Here is a 22,374-nt window from a genome sequence, read left to right as displayed (position 1 = left end):
TACGGCGTAGTCCCAGATGACTTCAGACTAATCTATTCCAACTTTGTGTTTTGCAAAAATGAATGCATGAAAATGTCAGAGCAAGTCAGCCGATGCAAACTGAAAGGGTCCTCGGGCTTTGCGCAACCTATCACATTCAATTCAAGTTGAAGGGCCTTGACATTTAAAAGAACACATGTCAACTGCTGATATAAATATATAAAAACCTTCTCCCTTTTACTGCGGACCGATTTATTTGTTTATGCAGCTGCGTTTTTAGTCATAGGAATGTTTGTTGGCCTCAAGTCATTCATGAATATTTCCCCTGTGCGTGTTTACATTGAGACAAGAGGTCATAGAAAGGCGAAGAAAAGTCATAGTGAATATGACATGGAGTCAAAGATGTCAGACGAGAGGCGAAGGCACAGGAAAATTTGAAGTGTTTAAGAAGAAAAAGAAAAACATTTAAAAGACTCATTAACGCCTTATTTAAGCAAACGTGACAAAACATCAAAAAGAGTTCAGGAACCGGTAATTTGTTTTCTGTCAGCATTTCGTATCATACAATTGTCAGATTAAAAAAAGGAACTGGTTTAATGTTTAATTTTCTTCGCCCCCCCCCCCCCAGGAACAATAGAACAACAATATTCAGTACTGGTAATCCAACAGAGGACAGGAATAATTTAAAAAGACGGGGAGAGAAAGAAACAGCACACTGATAAATGACTTGAAAATACTGCATAGTACAAATGGCCCATGGCGCTTTGTCCTTTGCGCGTCCTGTTCGGAGCAGTATCGAGGGCCGACATGAGACAGACTCATCAGTTTTTCCATGAGCAAGGAAAAGACAAAGCCGCCCCAGGAGGTTCCAAAAAAAAAAAAAAAAAGAGATGAGTCAGTACCTCGGTCCTGTGTCTGGCCATCCAGCAACAAAGCGCCGTCCGACTAGGAAGGCGGACATCTGCGGGGCACGTGTTATTCAGGTTCGCTGCTGTTTGTCGTCTTGTCCCACTCTATGCTCTCCTCACTCGGCGTGGGGGACGGCAACGCCCCGGGACGCATCCTGAGCCCCTGGAAGCGTCTGCACTCGGGGCAAATGCGAATGTGGCTGCAGCCTCTGGCCACCAGGGCGGCTTCTTGAGCCAGTCTGTGGGAGAACGGCTCGGGCAGCCCCGTGCCGTCGCACAGCTTGCCGTTGGCCAGGCCCGCGGCGGCCGCTCGCGCCCGGCGCTCGTCCTGGGGCAGGGGTCGCGGCCTCGTGACCGACGGCGTCCGGCGGCGTCTCACCTGCAGGCTGTCGTGACACAGGACAATGCCATGTAGCTCGCGAAGCATCTCCTCGCACACCGACTGTTGGAAAGCATCCGTGGCAGATAGAAAGGGGGAGGGAAAGGGAGAGAGGCCAGACTGATCACACATTAGAGGTTAGACGCTGGTCAATACCACAAAACATTACCGTAATTCCTCAAATAGACTCAATTTTAGAGCAAATCAAATTCAGTATATGCGATAAAAAGAACGACTCACAAGTCGGCGTTTGACTTTGACATACTGCATGTTTATTGAAGTAAAATCACAGTGCGGAGAGTCCAGTTGAAGAAAAAAAAAAAGTGACAGTCATCGAGGATCATTTGGAAGGCATCACATCAGAAATTAAGTCGAGCACATCTGGCTGAGTCCAATCGAACGATTTGTGTGGAAGAAGGCAAACCGATAGCTGCTACAGGATTGTTCAAACTTCTCGATCTGAGACGAGGCTACATTCAACGGACGCCCTGATAGTAACTATACATTAGAAGTGTATAGCAGCTATGGAACGTTGTCTACCCTAACAATAACTTCAATAAAAGTTGCACCGTTGCCAAGTGCACACAGTGGAAGGCATCAAATAGGCTCGCTTGGATTTTGAAGAGCAATAATCACACACAGATAAAAAGGCTACGACTGCCAGCACCATTATTGCACTAAGAAGACCCGACTACATTCATTTTGACTATGTGATATAGTGTATATTTAGAATTTTAAACAGCAATACATCTAAACATGTAGACCACGTGAGGTAAATCTTTGGTTTTGTGCTCAGTGTGTTTGGAAGCAGACGGCGGGTATGAGTCAGACCTGCTCAGTGTGTGGGGAGTCTGGCGGCCCCGCGGGGTGGCGGGCGCCAGGGGGGGTAGAGGGACACAAAGCAGATGCAGGTGACATACGCCTCTCTCACCTCGTTTCCTGGGGAGTGCCTCAGCATCCAAACAAACTCCAGCACCGCCATGAAGATGGCCACCAGGAGGCCGCACACCAGGACCACAAAGATGCCGCCGATGTTCTCCATTCCCAGACCTGCGGGAGGAAGACCAAAAGCATGAGGTGAGTTGAATATAATCGGAGCAAGAAGGTTAACAAGATGAGAACCTTTGGCACGGTGGTCCTCTTCCTTTGGACATTTGCCGCCATCCCACCATTTCCGCTTGAGGATCTCCAAGCGATTGTCCTCCTGAAGCTTGAGGATGGCCAGGTCAAAGTCATCGCGGTACACGGAGCCTGCAGTCAAAAAAAAGAGCCAAAACGCTGACTGATTATGTAACTTGTAGGGGGCCACTATGACACAATTTGGAAACGTGGTGCTTTTTCAGCTTTTTTTTTTTTTTTTTGCTGAGTCTATTTTGAGACAAACACATTTATCAGATAACAAAAAGCACCTTGTGAGCGCAGAACTCCACCAAGGTTAAACATTTATCAAGTGGGAAATTATAGCAGCAGCTGATTTGTACAGCTGATATAGAAAGTAAACACACCTCGGTTAAAATAACAGATAGGATATGTATACAAAAATGAAGTTGCTGTAAATCCTGATTTTTTTTTTTCTCACGGATTTGTTTTGAATAATGGACAGTATATTATAAGGCTTTAAGTTATGTGGTTGCTTTAAGTACACAATATGTTTATGTTAAATTTAACAGATAACCTGAACTGGGAGTGGCAATAAACAATTGTTTTTTTTGTTCATTTTCTGCCAAACTGCAAAGTGAGTTTAGAAATCTAACAAAAAAATGGCAACTGATATCTTAGGGAAAAACTTAGGGCACCACTGTATTTTAATAAAATGTTTTAGTGAAGCAAACTTCAGTTATCCAATGGGATGAGTTTGTTTGACAAAGATTGAGCTGATCCATACTTGAGAGGAATTTAAATAACTCCTGTTTACTTTTAAGGTGTTGCTCCACCGCTCAACATGTGATCAAAGTTGAAGACGTTTGAGTCTCCGAGCAAGCGGGGAGCCAAGTTCCACATTTTCTTATCTTTCCTTCCCCCATCAGAGATGTTCTATTAAAACCTGTTTGAGTTTGTCTTTGTCTTTTTTTCCCCCCGTTCGCTCATGCGCTACATTTCAATTTAACTTTTCCCGTCAAATCCTCCAACTAATTCTCTTGCTCCACAAGTTTTGTTCACAGCCTCAAAATGGATTGAAGAACCGTTCATTGGATTTATTTTCAACTCGATTCCCCGCCGTCTCCCCCACTCACCCAGCGGCATTCCGATACCGTAGCCCTTGGTGTCGAGCAGCCCGCCGATCTGCGTCAAGTTGCAGTTCCTCTGGCGATAGTACTCATTCATGGTGCTCTCCAGCAGGTAGGCGTAGTTGGAATTGAGAACGCGAGCGATGCCCTCCTCCGTGCTCTTCACAAACACGCTGGGCTGCTTGGAGTGCATGAAGTTCCACATTCGTTGGTACGTCTGGTAACGGGAGTTCTGCGTAGCCGTGACAGATCGTAATGTGAGAAGACAAATTTAGCTACAGATGAAGACCAAGTTTGTTTTGTTATCCATCTGCTACAAAGATTTGTGCATGAAATACAGGTCAGTTTTATTTGATTAAATACTTTTTGGCGCTTAGAAACTATGTAGAAGTGTGTTGAAGAGCTTCTTTCTGACAGAATTAGTGCTTTGCCACCAACTTGTAACATACCGGTGGAGTGAGTTAAGTCATTTGGAGTAAAGTAGTGCTTTGGCATCATTTTGTGCCATCTTGAAGTAACTAGGTACATAAATGCAGTGTGCTTTATGATCCTGTCTGTTTTAAGTGCTTTGCCGCCATCTTGTGGCATCTGTAGGCAATTATAAACCAATAGCAAGGGGGCGCTTGTGATTTATTAAAAGTGACCATAGAGTGTTTTATGATTGCAGGGATCAATTCTACTGTATTTCCTTCGCGTCCGAAGATAAATATTAGCTCCGACTTAAGATGAAGTGACTTTTTTTCCCCAAGCAGAAGCATCAGCGGTGCACGTTTAGTTACTTTTATGTGCAAGTTTCTCTTTCCTCTGCTCTCCTCGCGGAACCCATTCTTCACTTAGCATTCTAACTTGGCCTCTTCTTTCTTTGAGCTTGTCTTTACCGACATAATTAACAGTCCAGTGGGCTATAAAGCACACAGGGAAGCAGCCACCAGGCCTATATATATAATTCCTTCGCTCCATATCGTTCTTCACTGCCTCACTTCCCCTGTCGCATCCGCTCTCCATTTTCCACTAGTTTTTTTTTTTTCCTTTTTTGGCTGAGGTCATGCTGCTTCACTCAAGACTTGGTTTCTGAGGAGAAAGCTTGAGTGGATGTGGTCAAGGAGGCAGGAAACGTGTGATTAGCGCTAAACAGGAAGGTGACCACGAGGGGATAACATCACCGATGACTCATCGATTCAAAGGACACTTGGGTCAATCTGCACGTGTTTCATATAAACAAGGCAGTGTTGTGCGAGAGCCCTGACCTGGAAGAAGGTCATGGTGGAGCCGCCGTGCATGGTGCCGTACGCGATGGCCGTCTGATCCGCCAGGTCATCCACTGACTCGATGGGCACCTCCATCCTCTGAACGGTGAGGAAGGCGGCCAGGTTGGCGGTGTACGACGAGATGATGATTAACGTGAACGCCCACCTGCGCGAGGGGAATGGAGAGCATATGTAGCTCTTATGCAAATGAGCCAACAGATGTATGGAGATAAACGTCGAGGAGCTTCATAATGACGGCATAACTTAGATGAGAAGACACGGACACGAGGAGGGCAAGGTCATAACGTCGGCTCCAAAAAAGACAAATGAAGATGAACAGATGACGGATCGGCAACTATGATGTCCACACTGACCACACTCCGCTGACGCAGCGCGTGGACAACGCCCTGGGGGCGATGGTGGAACCTTGCTGCATGAAACCCCCGACGGGGAACCACAAGCTGTTTCCGAGGGAGTATTGATTGATGAGCAGGTTGCAGCGTCCTTTCAGGCAGGGGTGCGGGTTGTACCACTCGTAAGGTGTCAATCTGTAGAGAAACAAGATATACAGCCGTGTAACTGGGCTCCAGGCAAGCAGCGTGAGTGGGAATTCAAGTGAGTTCAGGAATTGGCATTACCATAAAAAAACAAGTAAAAGGGAAAAGGCGCGGGAGTTAAATCCGACAGTTACAAAGGCTTTTAGTTGCCTCTGGAGTGTCTACTAACTTCTTATTCTCATGTGCTGCCTACTTTAATAATAAGTTTGTAATACATGAAACAGTGCTGTTCAGAAAAGTAAGTTTGTCGGATAACTTCCCGCAGTAGATGTCAAGTACAAAAAACTTGGAAGGTTTTCAATATGAATTAGAAAAATGGGCTTGAAAGTCTTTTTTGATAACGCTATTACATTTTATGAAGTCCGAAGATTGTCTGCGTTTTTTTTTCTTTTTAATATTTTTGTTTTACGATGATCCACTTCAGCTAGTTTTGGCCGTGTTGCTTGGTGTGCATCTGGGCCATAAATGCCAGTTGCCAGTGAGCTGGAGCTGATCCACTGCTATCTTTCGCCACGATGAAGTGAACAGGCTGGTTGGTAGCCAATCACGAGTCTTCTATTAACACAATACAGTGGAAAATGGATGACTGGATAGATTTCATTGCCTTGTTTTGAGGTTCAGTTCTCTATCTGACCACTAGGTGTCAGTGTTACGCTGAAGAGCCAGCCAGTCTCTTCTATTGGTGTTGTGATCACCTGCAGAGACTGAATGAAAAGGATAAAAACACCAGTCTAAGCCCCTGTAGAACTAACCACACAAAAACTATTCATCTCCCTGGTCTCTTTTGTTTCCTTTCTCTCCCAGTAGACCCTTTCACCATGACTTCATGTGCTTCTGGGTAGCAGAAGCTTTAGTCGTCTCCAGTGGCACCGCAAATCTTTTCTTGTTTGACAAAAGCAGAGCTTTTGAGAAAACAAGGGTAAATGGCTTCAACGGTGATTTCAGCTTTTTCTCCTGCTGCCGTCTGAAATTTTTTTTAACTAGATGTTGATTTCTTGAAAGCCAGACTTACCTTTTAGATATCGTAATTTTCGGACTATAAGTCGCACCGGAGTATAAGTCGCACCAGCCATAAAATGCCCAAAAAAGTGAAAAAAAACCATATATATGTATACAAGTCGCTCCTGAGTATAAGTCGCCTCCCCACCCAAACTATGAAAAAACCCCGCGACTTATAGTCCGAAAATTACGGTAAATTGACTGAAAGATGGAGGAAATTCTGACATAGACATCATAAGGGACAATTCCAAGTCAAATTTATTTATAAAGCCCTTAATCAGAAAAAAAGTCTCATATGGAACTCACACCCTAACTCACAGATGTCAAAGTCAAGGCCCGGGGGCCAGATACGGCCCGCCACATCAATATATTTACATATTGTGCATCAAATTCGTGTCATTACTAGAATTCCAAATGATCTTCACTTTTAATAATATCTTTATTTTTAAATATTTGACCAGATTTTACTGGTCTGGTTTGAAAACGAGTTGTCAGTTTGCTTTGTAGCTTTTACTGTATATAATATGAGGTGCTCATACATTTATTTGGGTTGACAGTCATAATGGCCCTCCGAAAGAAGCTATGACTACAATGCGGCCTGCGAAAAAAATGAGTTTGACACCCCTGCCCTAACTGTTGATGAATATTAACGACATCTTAATCCCTAGGGGGGCAAGTAAAAACTCAAAAATACCCCATCTGCAGAAAAAAGAGAGAAAGAGCTCCAGATGGGGTAGATATTATATTATCCATTTTTCTGAATTACAACCTGAACAAACAGTTGATACATATGAGCCCATGTCTATTTGTCATTTTTCAAAGTCAAAGTGTTTTTAGGTCAGCTGTCAGTAGGGCCAGAAACGTGTGTATGAGTCCTACCTAGCCACCAAGAAGAGCACGCAGCTCACAGCCAAGTAGGCCAGCAGCATGAAGAGCCACACGCCTGGCGAGAACGGATCCAGGAAGGAGAAGTAGCCTGGCCGTCGACCCTGAAATAAACCCAGAACCGTGTTTACATCAACTTTCGATCATGATAAAACTTAATCTAACCCGACAAAGGCAGACTAATTAGCGGCCAAGTTCCATGTTGACTCCATTGCCCCACAGACTGAATTGACTCTGAGTTAATCAACATTTACCGCTGTCCGCAACAGTGTGGCAGTAAACAATGCTAGTTGGATGCGATAAGTATAGATTTCCACGTTGTAAACTGATAAACAAACATTCAAATCAACAGTCATAAAGTAGGTCTCCCATGCACAGTAAATACGTACTGCGGAGTGATGGTGAATAGAGACAAAATGGCAAATAAGAGTTTCTATTCCCAAAGATTAAGCTGTAAAAAATTAATTTTCACAATTTATGTCAAGTGTTGAACAACACAATGTCATAAAAGGATACATGACTCAATTGCTGGGGGGCGGAGGAGACTCAAAACAGTATAATCAGAGCAACAGGGGGTGAATTTCATTTTCCACACGAGGGTAATATTACCAGGACAGCTAATAAAGATACAAACAAATTGCTTTCTATCCTATTCTCTGCTGCTTCAAATTCAACTTTTAATTCCACATATCTATTTTTGTTAATGCTGACATATCCTGTTATGGCCAGAAAAAAGTTTTAGGAGTTATTTTTATATAACAAAGCATCAAAACAAACCCAGAAAGGAACAAATAAAAAGTGTGATTCAAATTTCATATGTGCGACATTTATAGTTTACCAATAAATATCTATGCAATACCACAAATGCCCAAGAGATTTTTAACGTTGTTACAACAAAAACAAAAGATAAAAATAGAATTCTTACTATATTCTTCCAACTTTGTGCGCTGCCACTAAACAGTGCAAGTATTTAAAATTTTTGCTCACAAGTCAAATGACAGCTGGTTTCTTGAAAAACTCACATTTATCACATTAGATGTTTTTTGTACCTCATCTTTCGCAGGGTTTGAAAAACACAAGTGTCTATTGAAAGTACAAAAATCAGTTTTCAAATGTGAAATCATCAGTAACATGAACACTCAAAGTACAGATAAAAAAAAAAAAAGCTAAAAAAAATCTGAAGTACAGTAACATCACTTCCTCCCCACTCTTTGTAAGTAATAGACTAGAGGGACCCTCATGTTTCATTATCTCTCCCCAACAGCCACTGTCCTCTAAACGGAACCAATTACTCCTTCACTAGTGCCACAGCAATGTGTGTGTGCTCACCTATGAGCGTGTGTGTGTGTGTGTGTGTATTTGTGTGTTGAGCGGACATGCCGAATACAATCCACTTCCACGCAGATATGCCATCTGCTTTGCGACCCTGAAAGGGTCAGCGGGACAATAAAACATGACCAATTGTTCCGTTTACAACAACGCCATCATGTTACGAGCTCATCAATTAGCATTTCATCAGCCACCTCCCAAAATCAGTCCAATGCCAAATTGCAAATTAAGTCCCTGGGGGACACCACGAATGCCAGATCGCCTAGCTAATAGTTGCTTAGCCCTGAGCAAAATGAAATTTGCAGCACACGGGTGGGATGATTTTTTTGAGGGTTTGTTATGATCGACGAGGTCCAATTTAGCGCTGTTTGATGCACTGTTAGTGTTCTTAGGAAAGCAAATGAGGAAAGAATGTGCAGTTTGGAGGAATGACGACAACGTCACGCCCATGATGATGAAAACTTGTTGCTGTCGTTGCCGTGAACGTGCTAATGGCCTTTTGTGCTGACACGCCTCCTCCTCCAATTTGCTGGTAGAGAATGGCTGTGTGCTGAAGCAGCGATCTGTTAACTGCCAAGCTCTCTTCTCCGCATTTTAAGTTCCCACCGAGGCGCCATTACAAAGATGAACAGAGCTGTAGCGTTGCCAGCAGATGGTGGCCAAAAGATCCAAAATCGAGACTGAGAGTGGATGGTTAATAAAAAAAAAAAAAAAAAAGTGTTGTGTTGTGCTGCAGATCTCAGTGCTTTAATATGTGTGCATTAAGACAAAGTTATGCTTTCAAGAGCTGCAGGGGAAATAATGGGCTAGAAGGTTCCAGCAGATATGCTATTTTGCAAATGGAACTGCATAAAAAGTTTCCACATTTCCATTTGCTTTCTTTTCTGTATGTTTCCTTTCATAATATAAAAGAACTCTAATGGTGCCTTTTAGCGTTTTTTTTCTTCTAGCATTCGTAAAGTCTGAATTTTTAAAAACATTTATTTCCAGCTGTGGTAGATAAAAGGAGCTGATAAACAGAGTGGTGGCTTGACTTACAAATTTAATTCCTTTTGGGTCGACGCTTTCAACTCCAAATATCTCAAAGTATCTCAAATTACTTAGAAATGCCATTGATCCATTACAGACACACAGTGTTCCTTATGTGGTGTGGACCATGGCTAACAGGACAGAGTATTATTCAGACATACAGAACTATATATTAAGAGTTTTTAAACTAAGTGACTAAACTGCAGTAATATTAAGCATTTGGAACGGATAAAGAATATGAGGATTCTAATATTGTCTGTCTACTTGCCTGAACAAATTTAAGAAACTACAGAGACTAACATCACCCACCTCATGCATCATTTGTGACTTACCATGATTTTTCACAGATATAAATAAACAAAAAAAAAAAATCAAGCACATTGATGTCTAAGTCTAATGAACTCAATTCTTAGACTTCAAACAAAAAGGCTAGAGCGGATATTCAAACCCTTAAACCTTTAAATACGAGGCTGGAAACACAGTAGAACCAATTGATTCCTTGCATGACATTTATTTCCATATTCTGCGAGGTCAAACGCGTGCCACTTCTTTAATAACCTGGTGCGATGAGATTAATCACTCCCAACATGACATGACTCCAACGTGACTCTAATTGCGGATGGAGTGTCACTAAAAGGTTAGCTCACGTTTTATAATAACTTGTAGGCAAATATTGAATGTTCTTCAGATGCTCACAAGTCTTTTCCAGTACATGTTTGGCCTTACTCTTTTTCTGTTTGTTTGTTTGTTTGTGTATCCCAGACAGTGAGACCACAGTGGTGCGTGTTTGTCTTTGCGTGTTGACGCTTCAGAGCTTGTCAGAAGCTGTTTGCGCTGTCAAACACCATGTGGATCTTAGCCAGTCTGCTAAGTTTTTGCTAGTTAAGAAAGTCGTGGCTGTTGCCATAGTAAATAAATAATGAAGTAAAGTAATAATAACAATCACCATCATCATCATAATAATATAAAACAATAAAACAAAGCATAAAATAAAAAGAAACATAAAATAAAGTAACAAATAAAAAGAATAAAGTAGTAAATAATAAATAAAGATGTATTGTATAGCAAACTGAGCTAGGTTACATTTAATGGTCCTTCATTATTTCTTTGCTCGAAGCAAGCGGATTATGTCATCGAAGGCTAACGTCTCAAAGTAACAGCCTCCAAGGCAACACAGGGAGAAAAAAAACAAGCAAATCATTTTCACATTTTTCATAATATGATCCACAAATGGAGCATCAAAACGACAAGGAAAGACAAACGTTTCTATTGAGAAGCAGAGGAAGCCTTTTTGTTTTCTCTATCGCATGTCTGAAAGAGCTGGTGAGGTTATCCAGTCAAGGATTTCACCAAGTCATCCCGCCTCTTTATATGCACACCACAATATTTGCCCCTGGAGACTGCCTGCATGAATACTGACTCACTGAAGGACACTTCCCATTATCATTTCAACTCTTCTCCTCGGCTTGCATCTCCGCTCTCATCTACCCATCTCCTCGCTCCTTGCTCATTGACTTCTCCTTTCTTCTCTTTATGATCTTCCGTACTTCCCCCGCTACTCTCAAAAACGCCGTTTGAATTAATCGGGGGTCACAAGGTCACTGACAACACGATTCTTACGAGAGTGAAGCCTTTCTAAAAACCGACATGAGTGTCACCCACGACAAAACAACCAAAACATTTAAAACGTCGAGGCGTAAAAGTGGATTCCACTCGATGCGTGTGACAAATTTATTCGACGTGTGGCACTTCCACAGACGCGGCATTATGTTTGCGAGTCAATAAAGCTTTGTACGCCACGCTTCTGCCCTGAGGACCACTGTTGAATGTGACAACTCCGTTTCAACCCCAACGGACCGCTATTTAATTATGCAACACACCTACTACCAGCGACTCCTTTGACGTAAGAGTCCTCGACTTGAAGGCAATGAGTGTCTCTCAAGGACTTTAGCTCACTTGGCTTTGTCGCGCTGAAGGTGAAGGTGACAAGAGGGAAAGTTTCAATAAGAGCAGTTTGCCAATAGCTCAAGGTTACACTGTCACTGTTCATATTTATGGCAACTGACTGCGCCACGCACATTGCTGCCTACGCATAAGGTCAGAAGATGTCCACAGTGGAAACGTCAAGAGCCAACCTGTTTTTTTTATTTAGAATAGTTTCAACCATAAATATACCGCATTGACGATGAGTACAAAACACAAATAGATATTTAAATTCCTCTCATAACCTTACCTTTAAAAATAAGTCTCTACTAACAACCCAGGCTAAACTTTGCTACGATTCTGGAAATGGGTGCATTTTTCAGTGAATGACTATGGAAAGGATTTTAATTCCACACAATTAAAAGCAATTATCACTCCAAAATGTATTTTCCCCATCAACGCATCTGCTTCGCAAAGTAAACCACAAAATTAGTTTTTAAATATCTGCAAAAGGTTTAGGCTTGAAATATTTGACTATTTTGATTGCCTCAGAATTTGTCTGGGAGTGGAAAGAAATTAGTAACTAGACAACAATAGTATCTAACGGGGATTCAAGACGTGTGAAGAAAATGCTTTTATATAGCCAATTATCCCAATAAAATCAATATCAATCTGGTTATTATTGGTCTGACTGAAAATTAGTTTGAAAAAGTCGGACAAAAATCGATGTGTGACACGTCGCTGTGTCAGAAAGGCCAACAGGAGTCAAGAGAGTGCTATGAAACGAAATAAAGAACATTCACCTTTCCTCTTTTTTTTCAAACCTTGGACTCATCGGTGTGTGTGTGTGTGTGGAGGGGGGGGGGTCGCTTCAAGCTCCCAGCTGCTTGCCTGCCTCCTACTCCAGAGGCTCCACGCTTCCCGGCAGCCTTTTATAACTGCACCTGCTGAGGCCATCGATTGATTCTCCCCCAACTGCTTAATTGAGAGCCTCGCCGCTCCACCTATTAGTACAGTCCGCCAACCACCGGGAGGTACAAAGGTTTACAAGAATGGGAAATAGGACAGCAACAGAGAATGGGAATAAATGCTCCTGCGACATGACAAAGGACAATTTAGCCTCCAATTGGTGCAATGCTAAGCGCTGCTCGGGTCACCTTGGGTGTGAGAGGAGGGCGACCCTGATTAATGGGCCTCTGATTCTGCAAACATTGGCAAGCATCCCGCTGCACTTAAATTGTTTCAAGGTCTCATGCTTGGGTTTGCTCTCTTGATACAACAGGCAAAAGACATTAGTCCTATCCGCACTATGCTGGACAGTTTGTACAAAATTATTATTTATTTGATTATTTATTTATTTTTTATTATTTATCTGTTATTTTATTTATCTTTATTTGTTTTCATTTTTGATATATATATATAGATATCAAAATGAAAATAATAATATATATCGAAAAAAAATACATACACTACCGTTCAAAAGTTTGGGGTCACAAAATTGTTTGGGTGACCCCAAACTTTTGAACGGTAGTGTATATATTTATTTAGATAATTATTTATAGATTATATATATAATCTTCTGTGTAAAAAATCTTATAATATATATGTATACTTATATTCATAGATTATATATAATCTTATACAAATATAAGATATAATTTATAATATTTAATTCATAATATTTTATTATAATAATATTTACACTACCGTTCAAAAGTGTGGGGTCACCCAAACAATTTTGTGACCCCAAACCTTTGAACGGTAGTGTATATTATATTTTTCTATGTATATATCTATATATATATCTATATATATTATATAGATATATATATAAACAATGGGAAGTACACGCACTTTCGAGATACTTTGGATAATCAGTGTCATTCGAAGCCATTCGTGTCAGTTGTTGCTTCAACAGAAAACAACATCGCCTCATCGATAACCCACGGCACAATGATACGCAAAAACACACGGTGACAACAATAATGGAGGTGAACCAGGGTCTTCTGTGTTTACTTTTCTGCATAGTTGGCTTCTGGAATAGCTTATTTCAAACCACATCGTTATTAACCCAGGAAACCTTGAGAGCCACGGCACATCCGCGAGCCTGTTGACGATAAACAGGTCGGAAAATGGATGGATATGTGTTTGGATCGAAAGAACATCAGGTGTGTTTAAAGAAGGAAAACATCTAAAACATGTAGGATAGCAGTCCTCGAGGACTGGAGATTGTGGAACTCTCAAAAGACAAAGTGAATGGAACCGCTTGGTGAAACTACAGCAATTGGGAACCCAGCTTGGATGAGAGCCCAAAACAAAATTGACTCTAAGATGTTTTGCTCTTAGCCCATCTGCCGACTGCACTTCCAGTAACGTCCTTGAACTGGCTAAACTGTGTGTGATGTAACTCACCAGGTGGACACGATACATGATGCTGATGCCGAGGGTCATGAAGGGTTTAGAGAAGTCAATGACCTTTTCACGCTCCGCAGTGATGGTGAGGCCAGCGACTGCCAAGTCGGCTTTCTGTAACACACACAGTCAATAGTTCCACGTCATGCCCGGGAGTCAAAGACCAGCTGAACAAAGCTGTAGATCTCTCGCAAAATATACATTTGAAAGTTTTGGGAGGGCTTCAAATAGAAAACATTGACAAAATTGTAGACATGTACGCAATTAAGTACATCTCGAAGGTTTGGAAAACACATTTATACAGCAGCTCAGAGAAGTGGTCTAAGCAGTGGCTGGTAAAACACGGTAACAAAATGGCCAACAAGAAAACAAGGTTGTGAAATGTAGTTGCGAGGGACTCTTCATCTCCCCGAGGGAGGCAAAGTGGAAGGGGCAGCGCTTGAGCCGCGGTGGAAGAATGAAGGAGATTGTGAAGAATGGGAGGGAGGCGAACACTGCATCACTGCAGATGCCGCTGCAAATGCATGACCTGCTGTTCTTTGTTCGATTTGTTCCATAATTAATCAAAGCTTTTGATCACGTTTAGATCACATCACCAGGTTGGCCTTTGAACCCACACCTTCTGCTCAGTGCTCATTCAAACTCATTCAACTGCCTCAATTTAAAGCATCTCTGATTGACCGCGAATCAAGTTCAGCTTTTCCTGATGCCTTTCTTGTCTCGTACCACACAAGCCACGGCGTGCAGGAATTTCTGGCAAGTAATGTTTTGGTTATTTAATATTTGTGACAACAATCTCCCGTCTTGTGTATACGTCTCGGCTATGAGGTAGGGTGACCAGATGAAAGCCTTGGCATTGGCTCTGCACACAAACGAGTACATTGTGTCTTGGTGTATCCAGCTGCCCGAGGTTTTTGTCCTTCATCATGTGCGGGAGAAAACCTCTGCCTCATCTTTTTCTTTTTTATCCTACGCTCACAGTCGTTTGAAAGTCTGATCGGCTGCACTCAGCGCCGGAAGGAAGCCGTACGCGGGGAGCAGCTGTCGAGGCAATTTCTACAAAGGCAGATTCTTTGCGAGATGAACACGCGGTTGTAACAGCGGCTGAATTATTTATGTGACAATAGAATATTAATATTGATAACTGGATTCCTCTGGCTGCCTGCTGTTATGCCTTCTAGTGTTGCTAACTGCAAGAAAACTCTTTGCGGTTTCATTTCCTATTACAGCTAGTGCGCTAGTGTGGACTCCCATTGGTATGTTTAATAATTATTCATCCAGGTTGTGTGACAGCTGTCAAATTGTTGGAATGAAAAACTGTTCAATGTCGAAAGGCAACGGCAATTAATGGTGCGAGCAACCTGGACGATTTCTGTCACTGCCGTCCATTGAGTTGGCAAACATTTGATATTTTTTTTCTTTTTGATCCTCTTTTCATCCTCTTTTCTGTAAGATAAAAAAAAGTTAAGTATAATTTAGTTTTGGGACTTGAACGGATTAATTGCATTTCCATTCATTTAAATGGGAACCATTACCTTGGTTTACAAACCTTTTGGTTTACAAATGAAGTCATGGGACCAAGTCTGCAATCCGAGCTTCCAATGTACACTGGCTGCTCTGTTTAAGCAGTATAGTCGACTTTAAACTAACTTTAGTCCCTCTGAAGCTCTCGAATTAGCAGAATAGCTCGATAATTGTAATGTTCAGTACGATGAGCGTTTGAATGCAAGTTCCTTAAGAATACAACTCACATATATGAAATGTATATTTGATGATGTTCATTTAAGTTCACAGGACTTGAATATATTTACATACCCTTGAAATGAGCTCTCCCACCATACCGCTCCACGTTCCATTGGCTCCAGGGACACCATACTGTCCATCCCCCACCAGTCGGATTCGATATTTGAACTTGAGTAAGGCTGCCAGTTCCTTCAGCATGTCCACACAGAAGCCTTCGTAGCGTTCGTTTCCTTCCATTTCCTGGTGATCCGACCGCAGCATCACGTATGGATTCTCCTGAATATAACAGAATATTTTTGTCAGCAGCCAAGAACTTTGATTGATTATTGAAAAACATTTTTTTTGGGGATGCGTGCTGCATTGATGGCAATTTCAATGGGAAAGGTTGAGAGAGCAGTAAGAGAATAAAACAAAACATTTGTCAGCATTTACTGCAGCTCACTCCGACTATGTCTTTATTAGTGTCTTATGTAGTTGATGCTTTTGGACCGAGGACTGTTTTTCAAACAATACAAGTGTCAAGCGCTCCAACACATCGAAATGAGTGTCTGTCGTGTTCCACACTCACAGCTCGTCAACCCAGCAAAAAATACGTCTCGGACGAAGACATCAATCGGAATGTTTCTTTTGCTGACGTAGCTCAATTTCATAGCTAGTATCCGACTTTCCTTTCTAATGTAAGTTGTGGAGAGTTTAAATGACGTCAATGTGTTCAAAATAATACTTTGTGAACTTTTTGGGGAGAATTTCACAACGGTCTGATTAGGTTGATTTTGATATAAGCAAACGCCGACTGTTCCATGCCTCGTAATAATAATAATTACTCCACACGCTAATTCTGAAAGAGCGTGCTGCCCAGCAGGCTGCCTCGTGTTGTCATAGCAACAACCCTTTGTGTTGACTTGGAGAAGAGTTTTTAACGGATCGTCTGAGGACAATGGTGTAATTTGCAACACCAGAGAGTCTGAAAAAGAACTTTTATACAATCTCCATTATTGTAAATTGGCATCTTTATTTGACGTTACATACAAGAGCAATGGTAACCATTAAAGCAATGCATTTACTCAAAATTGCATTTTAAGTGCAGCCTAGTCTTTATCCAGCAGATTTTATGTTCAAAGTGAATAAAATGACATCCTTTCAATGACTAGAAAGAGCTGACATTCTCGGATGGCAGGTCCTCTATTTTGTATTTTCATTCATTTCAATGAATGATGGATCGATAAAACTTTATTGCCTTTATATTTTAAGTCACAGTCAGCGTAATTCATAAGTTAGTAAGGCAAAATTTCATCTTTTATCGTCATCCGTCTGCTCAAAATGTTACAATCATACTTACACCGACGTCCCATATATGTGTGTTCTAAAATGTAGGAGTAATTCAGATAAAAGAAATATTAAACACACATATAACAGAACGACGACTATGGAAACAAATATAAAGCAATGTTTTTACTGATATCTTATGAATTAGCCGAATTGCAAAATCTCAGCCTTTTTCCAAGGCATATATTTTATTTTATTTATTTAACCTTTATTTACCCAGGCAAACAATTACAAACAAGTTCTTATTTACAACTGCGGCCTGATATATCTCAAATATGGTCTGAAGATGTGTTAGTGAGCATTTTTCTCCTTTGCCGAGATGATCCATTCACCTCCCAGGTTCGGCATATCAAGAACCGGATTATATTTTGCTATGCATGAAGCAAAAGGTGCTCAAGCCAGATACTGACTTGCCGATTTCTCACATTTTAAAGGTGTTTTAAAATAAGTATGTGTGTGTGTGTGTGTGTGTGTGTGCGTGTGTATTTCTTTATTTCCCAGTTTTTCTGGCCACCCACTGCCATACATCCCAATGAATTTATAGTGCAATTATTTCACCAGACCTTATGCATTTTGGCTTTTAATCATTTCTTTTCATAATAAAATAGCCAATATGTACGATATTGTCTTGTAATTTCCCCCTCAAACTAATGCTGTGATAATGTTTAATAAGTATGAGAAAACTAAAAACACTTATCAGGTTGGACTTGTGCGTCAAACTACCACTTGATAATTTCTTTCTACTCTGCCTGGATGATTTTATGCCTGTTACAAAAAAAACAGTATCATTTTGGACCTTCAGTAGAGTGTGCGATAAAGCTTTGCTATATTTATTCTCTTAAAAGTCCACATCTCTTTTCTGATCAACACAGTCGTAACATTAAAGCTGGCAGGAACAGGAATCGATAAAAGAGGGGCCGTCTTTCATTTACGTGTGTTGGCCTGACTGCTATCATGCCTCCTCCTTTTGCAATCTGTTCCTAATCCAAAGGATGTTTTTCCCCCCTCTAAAGCCCTCAGACGCAATCACTTTGATTCTAATACTCTCTGAAGTCAAATCTAGAAGCACTTTTAAACGTGTGAGGTAAAACAATCCATTCTGAGATGCTAGTCGATTTCCAATTTGTTTGGATTTAGAACCCTTTTCTTAGAACAAGGAAGTAATAGAAATAGATATAATCGGTTCTACGGTCGGAGGCCATCGGAAAACCTTCGATGATTTAATTAATATCTATCATTACAATTGAAAGTGCCTTATAGGATTATAGGATTGAGTCCTCAGCTTATATAAATACAAACTTAGCTGAAGTTTGAAGACAAAACAAAAGTCAGACTTCTAAAGTAGCCTCTTATTCCCAGGCGAAGAAGTCTGGTGGTTGACTGATAAGTGCGCCGGGTAACTTATTTGGACACTGAATAGAATACTAGTGCACAGGCCATAAAATTAGGTACACCTACATAATCAAATGGGATGCATTAAAAGTGCTCTATCAATAATTGTGCATTTACAAAGACTATTCTTTTTGATTTTTTTCACTGTCTGAGTGGCATTACTTTTTTTGTCAAGGCAAAACATTACAAAAATCACAGTGTAGTTCGACAAACAACAACATAAAAATGAGTAGTTTTGTCTAACGCTCAACTCAAATTACTTTTTCTCATTGAAGTGAATGGAAACGCACGGAATCTGTTCCGACCTCCCGCCATTTTGTTTATTAACACCAGTACATAGCTGCTATCCATTAGCCTGTCAATGGAGTTTTGCTTTGTTTGTTAGCATTGAGCTAACCAGACTTAAGCTATACTGTGCCAGCATACCTTGAAAAACACACAAGTCATGTAACTTGTATCTCAAGACACAGAAGTAGCTTGTCCATTTTTTAGAAATACCCAAATGCAATAGGACATGCGACAAGTCCTAGTACATCGTATTGCAACATACCGTAATTTTCGGACTATAAGTCGCACCGGAGTATAAGTCGCCCCCCCCCACCCAAACTATGAAAAAAAACCCGCGACTTATAGTCCGAAAATTACGGTACTAGTTCCAGCTCGAGCCGTAAGGAGCCAAAAATATCAAAATGCAAACAAGTTAGCCTTTTTACAGCTTGACAAGCGACTGCGTTTCAGACATACATATAAAGAGATTTTTTTTTCCCCCCACAGAAGCAAACAATTGGCTTTTTCCATCACATGGCTGCACTTACCGAGGTAATAACCACCCCAAATTCACTATAGTGTAAAAATGGGATCAATGATTACAAATACATGCCCCCTGGGTGTGCGAGAAGCAATTGTCAATTCCGCATGCGACAGCAATCGTGTAATAAAACTGCTGCGTGTAGGCCGTGGAATGGCGTCAGGAATTTTTGCACGCGTACATGTTGGAAGCAGGTGTCTATTACTCGTTGAAGTGCTAATTCAAGAGCTCGCAAAGTCCTGCAGGTGGAGGGAAAAAAAAAAAATCAGCTGCTGCACACAAGCAAGATAAGCTCGACACAGCAATCATATCGTGATGAATGAGCTGTGATAGGCCCTGAAAATTGCCCAGCGGTGGATTCCAAAGTTTGGTCGAGGGACTCTATATCTTCAAAACAAAATTGAGCCGCCGAGCTCGCCCAATTCATTCTTTCACATCCACTTCTTGTTGTGAAACAATCATTTCATTTGTTATCAAACGCTCACATCTTCATCCAACAAGCCCACCCCCCCAGGGTGAAATGGAACGTTCCGTGGGAATCCTTCTTAATGAGACCAACAAAATATGTGTCTGTGTTCTTTTACTTATTGCTGTGCCACTGCAGCCGATAATACGGATTCTCAGGTTCCGTATTGGGCAAATTGCTACTTTACACTTTAACAGCTGATAGCAGTAAAAAAAAATAAACACAACAACAGTTGAACACTTGTGAGTATACTTCTCAATGTGTTCTGCCGTTGGGCAGGCCAGGTACGGTGCAGGAAATCAGGAGAATTAAGTAAGTTATCTTTTCATTGGGTTATTATGATGGCATAGTACTATTAATAAAATAAAATAAAATAATAATAATGTACCCACTAGCAGGTAAGAGTAGTGTCCATCTAATATCTTATGTCATTCTGTATAAAAGTAGCCGATTAAATAAGAATTTTTTTTCCGTGACTTATGAATTCATCCATGTTCCCTGATCTCGGAATCAAAAAAGTTATATTTGTATCATCTTGCGTCATAGTGTAGAGAATAGTTGAAAAAAAAAACACTGCACAGGCCGAAAAGTTGTGCTGGAGTAGTTACGAAAACAGCCGTGGAATCAACTTAACTTTAGTTTTCTGCACAATTTGACCACAGTTTGGAGGTGGAATACGCCTGGAAGGTAGCAAACTTACAAGCCCAGGGAGGTTCAAGCTCAATTTGGGTACAAATATGTTCACATTTGTATTTGAATGATGCCCATAGAGTTTTTTTTCAATGCGACTCTGCATGTGACAGAAAATGTTAATTTATGAGCATCACGTCTCCCTCAGAGTTCTGAGTCTGAAACGCCGCTCTGACTGCTCCCTGTTTCATCTTCTTTCCACATTAAAAAAAAAAAAAAAAAAAGGGTCCATTGAAGACACTAACTCATCCACAGGTGTAAATATTTGTTTGCTTGTTCATTGGACACGTATGCCTCTCGACCCTGGTCGATGATAAAAGGTAATGTGTTTTCCCTTGTATAGCACTCTTTTACCTTCAAGGTACTCAATTAAGTAATATCACACATGAGAGAGCAATGTGGCACAGTCTCGGTCGGGATTCGGTTGTGAAAATAATCACAGCAAAGGTGATATGCGATACGATGCATCGTGATCTCGCGTGTGATATTGCTGTCATACACTTTTATGAGCATTGTTTTATTAGTTAATGGTAATAATCCAAAACATATAAAAGTTTGTTTAATTAATTATTCAGCATATGCAGCCAACACAGTAGTAGCATGGAGTAACGTTAGCTTTTAGCGTGCCATCCAAACTACCGTATTTTCCGGACTATAAGGCGCACCGGACTATAAGGCGCACCTACGATGAATGGCCCATTTAAAAATGTTGTCCTTATATATGGCGCACCGGACTATAAGGTGCACCATTAATGCATCATGTAAAATTTTTAATCCAAATCAAATCATTCTCCATTTTATTTTTTTATTTCAATGCAACAAATTACTTTATAATCACAAAATAATGCTCCATAGTCTTTTTGATTCATGATTCATAGTCTTCAGCGGGCCACTTATGATTGATTTCATGACACAATGCTTCCGGCCAGTTTAAATTTAGGGATTTGCTCCATATATAAGGCGCACCAGACTATAAGGCGCAGTTTTCGAGAAAATTTTAGGTTTTTTAGGTGCGCCTTATAGTCCGGAAAATACGGTAGTCAAAGCTGGAATAAATAAAGACTGTTTTACTGTTTTAGTGGCAGGGAGCGATAAAATTAGTTCACCGCACGTCAAGTCACGTTACGCAACTTCGTCATTTAATGGGAGTGACACAAAAAGTTACACAAAGTAGTAGTCATGAGAAAGTTGTTAGTCACGTTAGCAAGATGGCGTACTGTCCTTTACTGTTTTTACACATACTGTGTCATAACATTAACAGTTGTTGGGTAAAGTCAAAAGTGCTTCTATATTGCTACATTTTTTATGGCTGAATCGATTGCCGAAAGCTAAAACAGTGTGAAGTTTGACGAGATTCCTTAAAAACAATGTCAACAGGTAAGAGAGTGAAGCCAGCAAAGTGGCTCTCACACCATCCGTATCAGATGGCGAAATCCCTTACACGGTGAATTAATCGCTCTGGCTGATGCACGGTGATGGAGCCTTCGATAGAAGCAAAGCGATTGCACGCCGTGGCTTCTTCTCACTCCAAGAGAACAGAATTTGATTTCTGTCCGCCAGCCCGCTAAACGTCTTACTGCCGTTGCTGACGCATTATCATGGCACGTGAGCGCCACGCCACTTACGAGTATTGTAGTGATGGTAAGAGTCGTGTTGAAGAGGGTGTCCGTCACGTTGATTGATGGAAGCTTCTTCTCCATAGACAGTCCATCTTCGGAGTGCCACAGGCCAATCTGGGCACACACAATAAACACACAATCATTCATTATGTCCGGCTGGAAAAGGCCAATCGAATAATTTGACTCCATTCTCTCAAAAGGAGCAACGCTATGACATTCACAAGCCGTATAAACAAGGACAGACGTTGCAAAATGGTGAGACAAAAAAGGAACTCAAGAGCCTTGGCGTAATTGTAGAAGGAGGTGAAAAAGACGTGTTTGTGATGCCGAGAGGAACAAACAAGGCATGCGTTCACTTAGCAACCGCACAATGCTTTTCCTGTGGCAGAAAGCCGTGTTCTCTTTTTTTACGAGTGTCAATTTGCTACAAGGACATTTTTTTTTACCTTCAAACA

The 22,374-nt window shown here is 41.0% G+C and overlaps 1 protein-coding gene across 1 annotated transcript in view; it reads right to left on the bottom strand.

The window, feature by feature from the left end:
* Positions 1-224: 224 nt before the first annotated feature.
* Positions 225-22,374, bottom strand: part of grik4 (glutamate receptor, ionotropic, kainate 4) — a 164,094-nt gene continuing 141,944 nt past the window's right edge. The window contains exons 13-22 of the mRNA XM_061280706.1: positions 21,926-22,033; positions 15,691-15,894; positions 13,876-13,989; positions 7,177-7,286; positions 5,116-5,289; positions 4,742-4,907; positions 3,501-3,726; positions 2,389-2,517; positions 2,198-2,316; positions 225-1,329 (exon numbers count right to left, since the gene is read on the bottom strand). Of these exons, the coding sequence (XP_061136690.1) occupies positions 955-1,329; positions 2,198-2,316; positions 2,389-2,517; positions 3,501-3,726; positions 4,742-4,907; positions 5,116-5,289; positions 7,177-7,286; positions 13,876-13,989; positions 15,691-15,894; positions 21,926-22,033 (1,725 nt within the window). The 3' untranslated portion in view covers positions 225-954. The remainder of the gene's footprint in view (positions 1,330-2,197; positions 2,317-2,388; positions 2,518-3,500; positions 3,727-4,741; positions 4,908-5,115; positions 5,290-7,176; positions 7,287-13,875; positions 13,990-15,690; positions 15,895-21,925; positions 22,034-22,374) is intronic.

The sequence above is a fragment of the Syngnathus typhle genome, linkage group LG6 (assembly GCF_033458585.1).
Source record: "Syngnathus typhle isolate RoL2023-S1 ecotype Sweden linkage group LG6, RoL_Styp_1.0, whole genome shotgun sequence".
Taxonomy (NCBI): domain Eukaryota; kingdom Metazoa; phylum Chordata; class Actinopteri; order Syngnathiformes; family Syngnathidae; genus Syngnathus; species Syngnathus typhle.
This window is presented reverse-complemented; position numbering and strand designations above follow the sequence as displayed.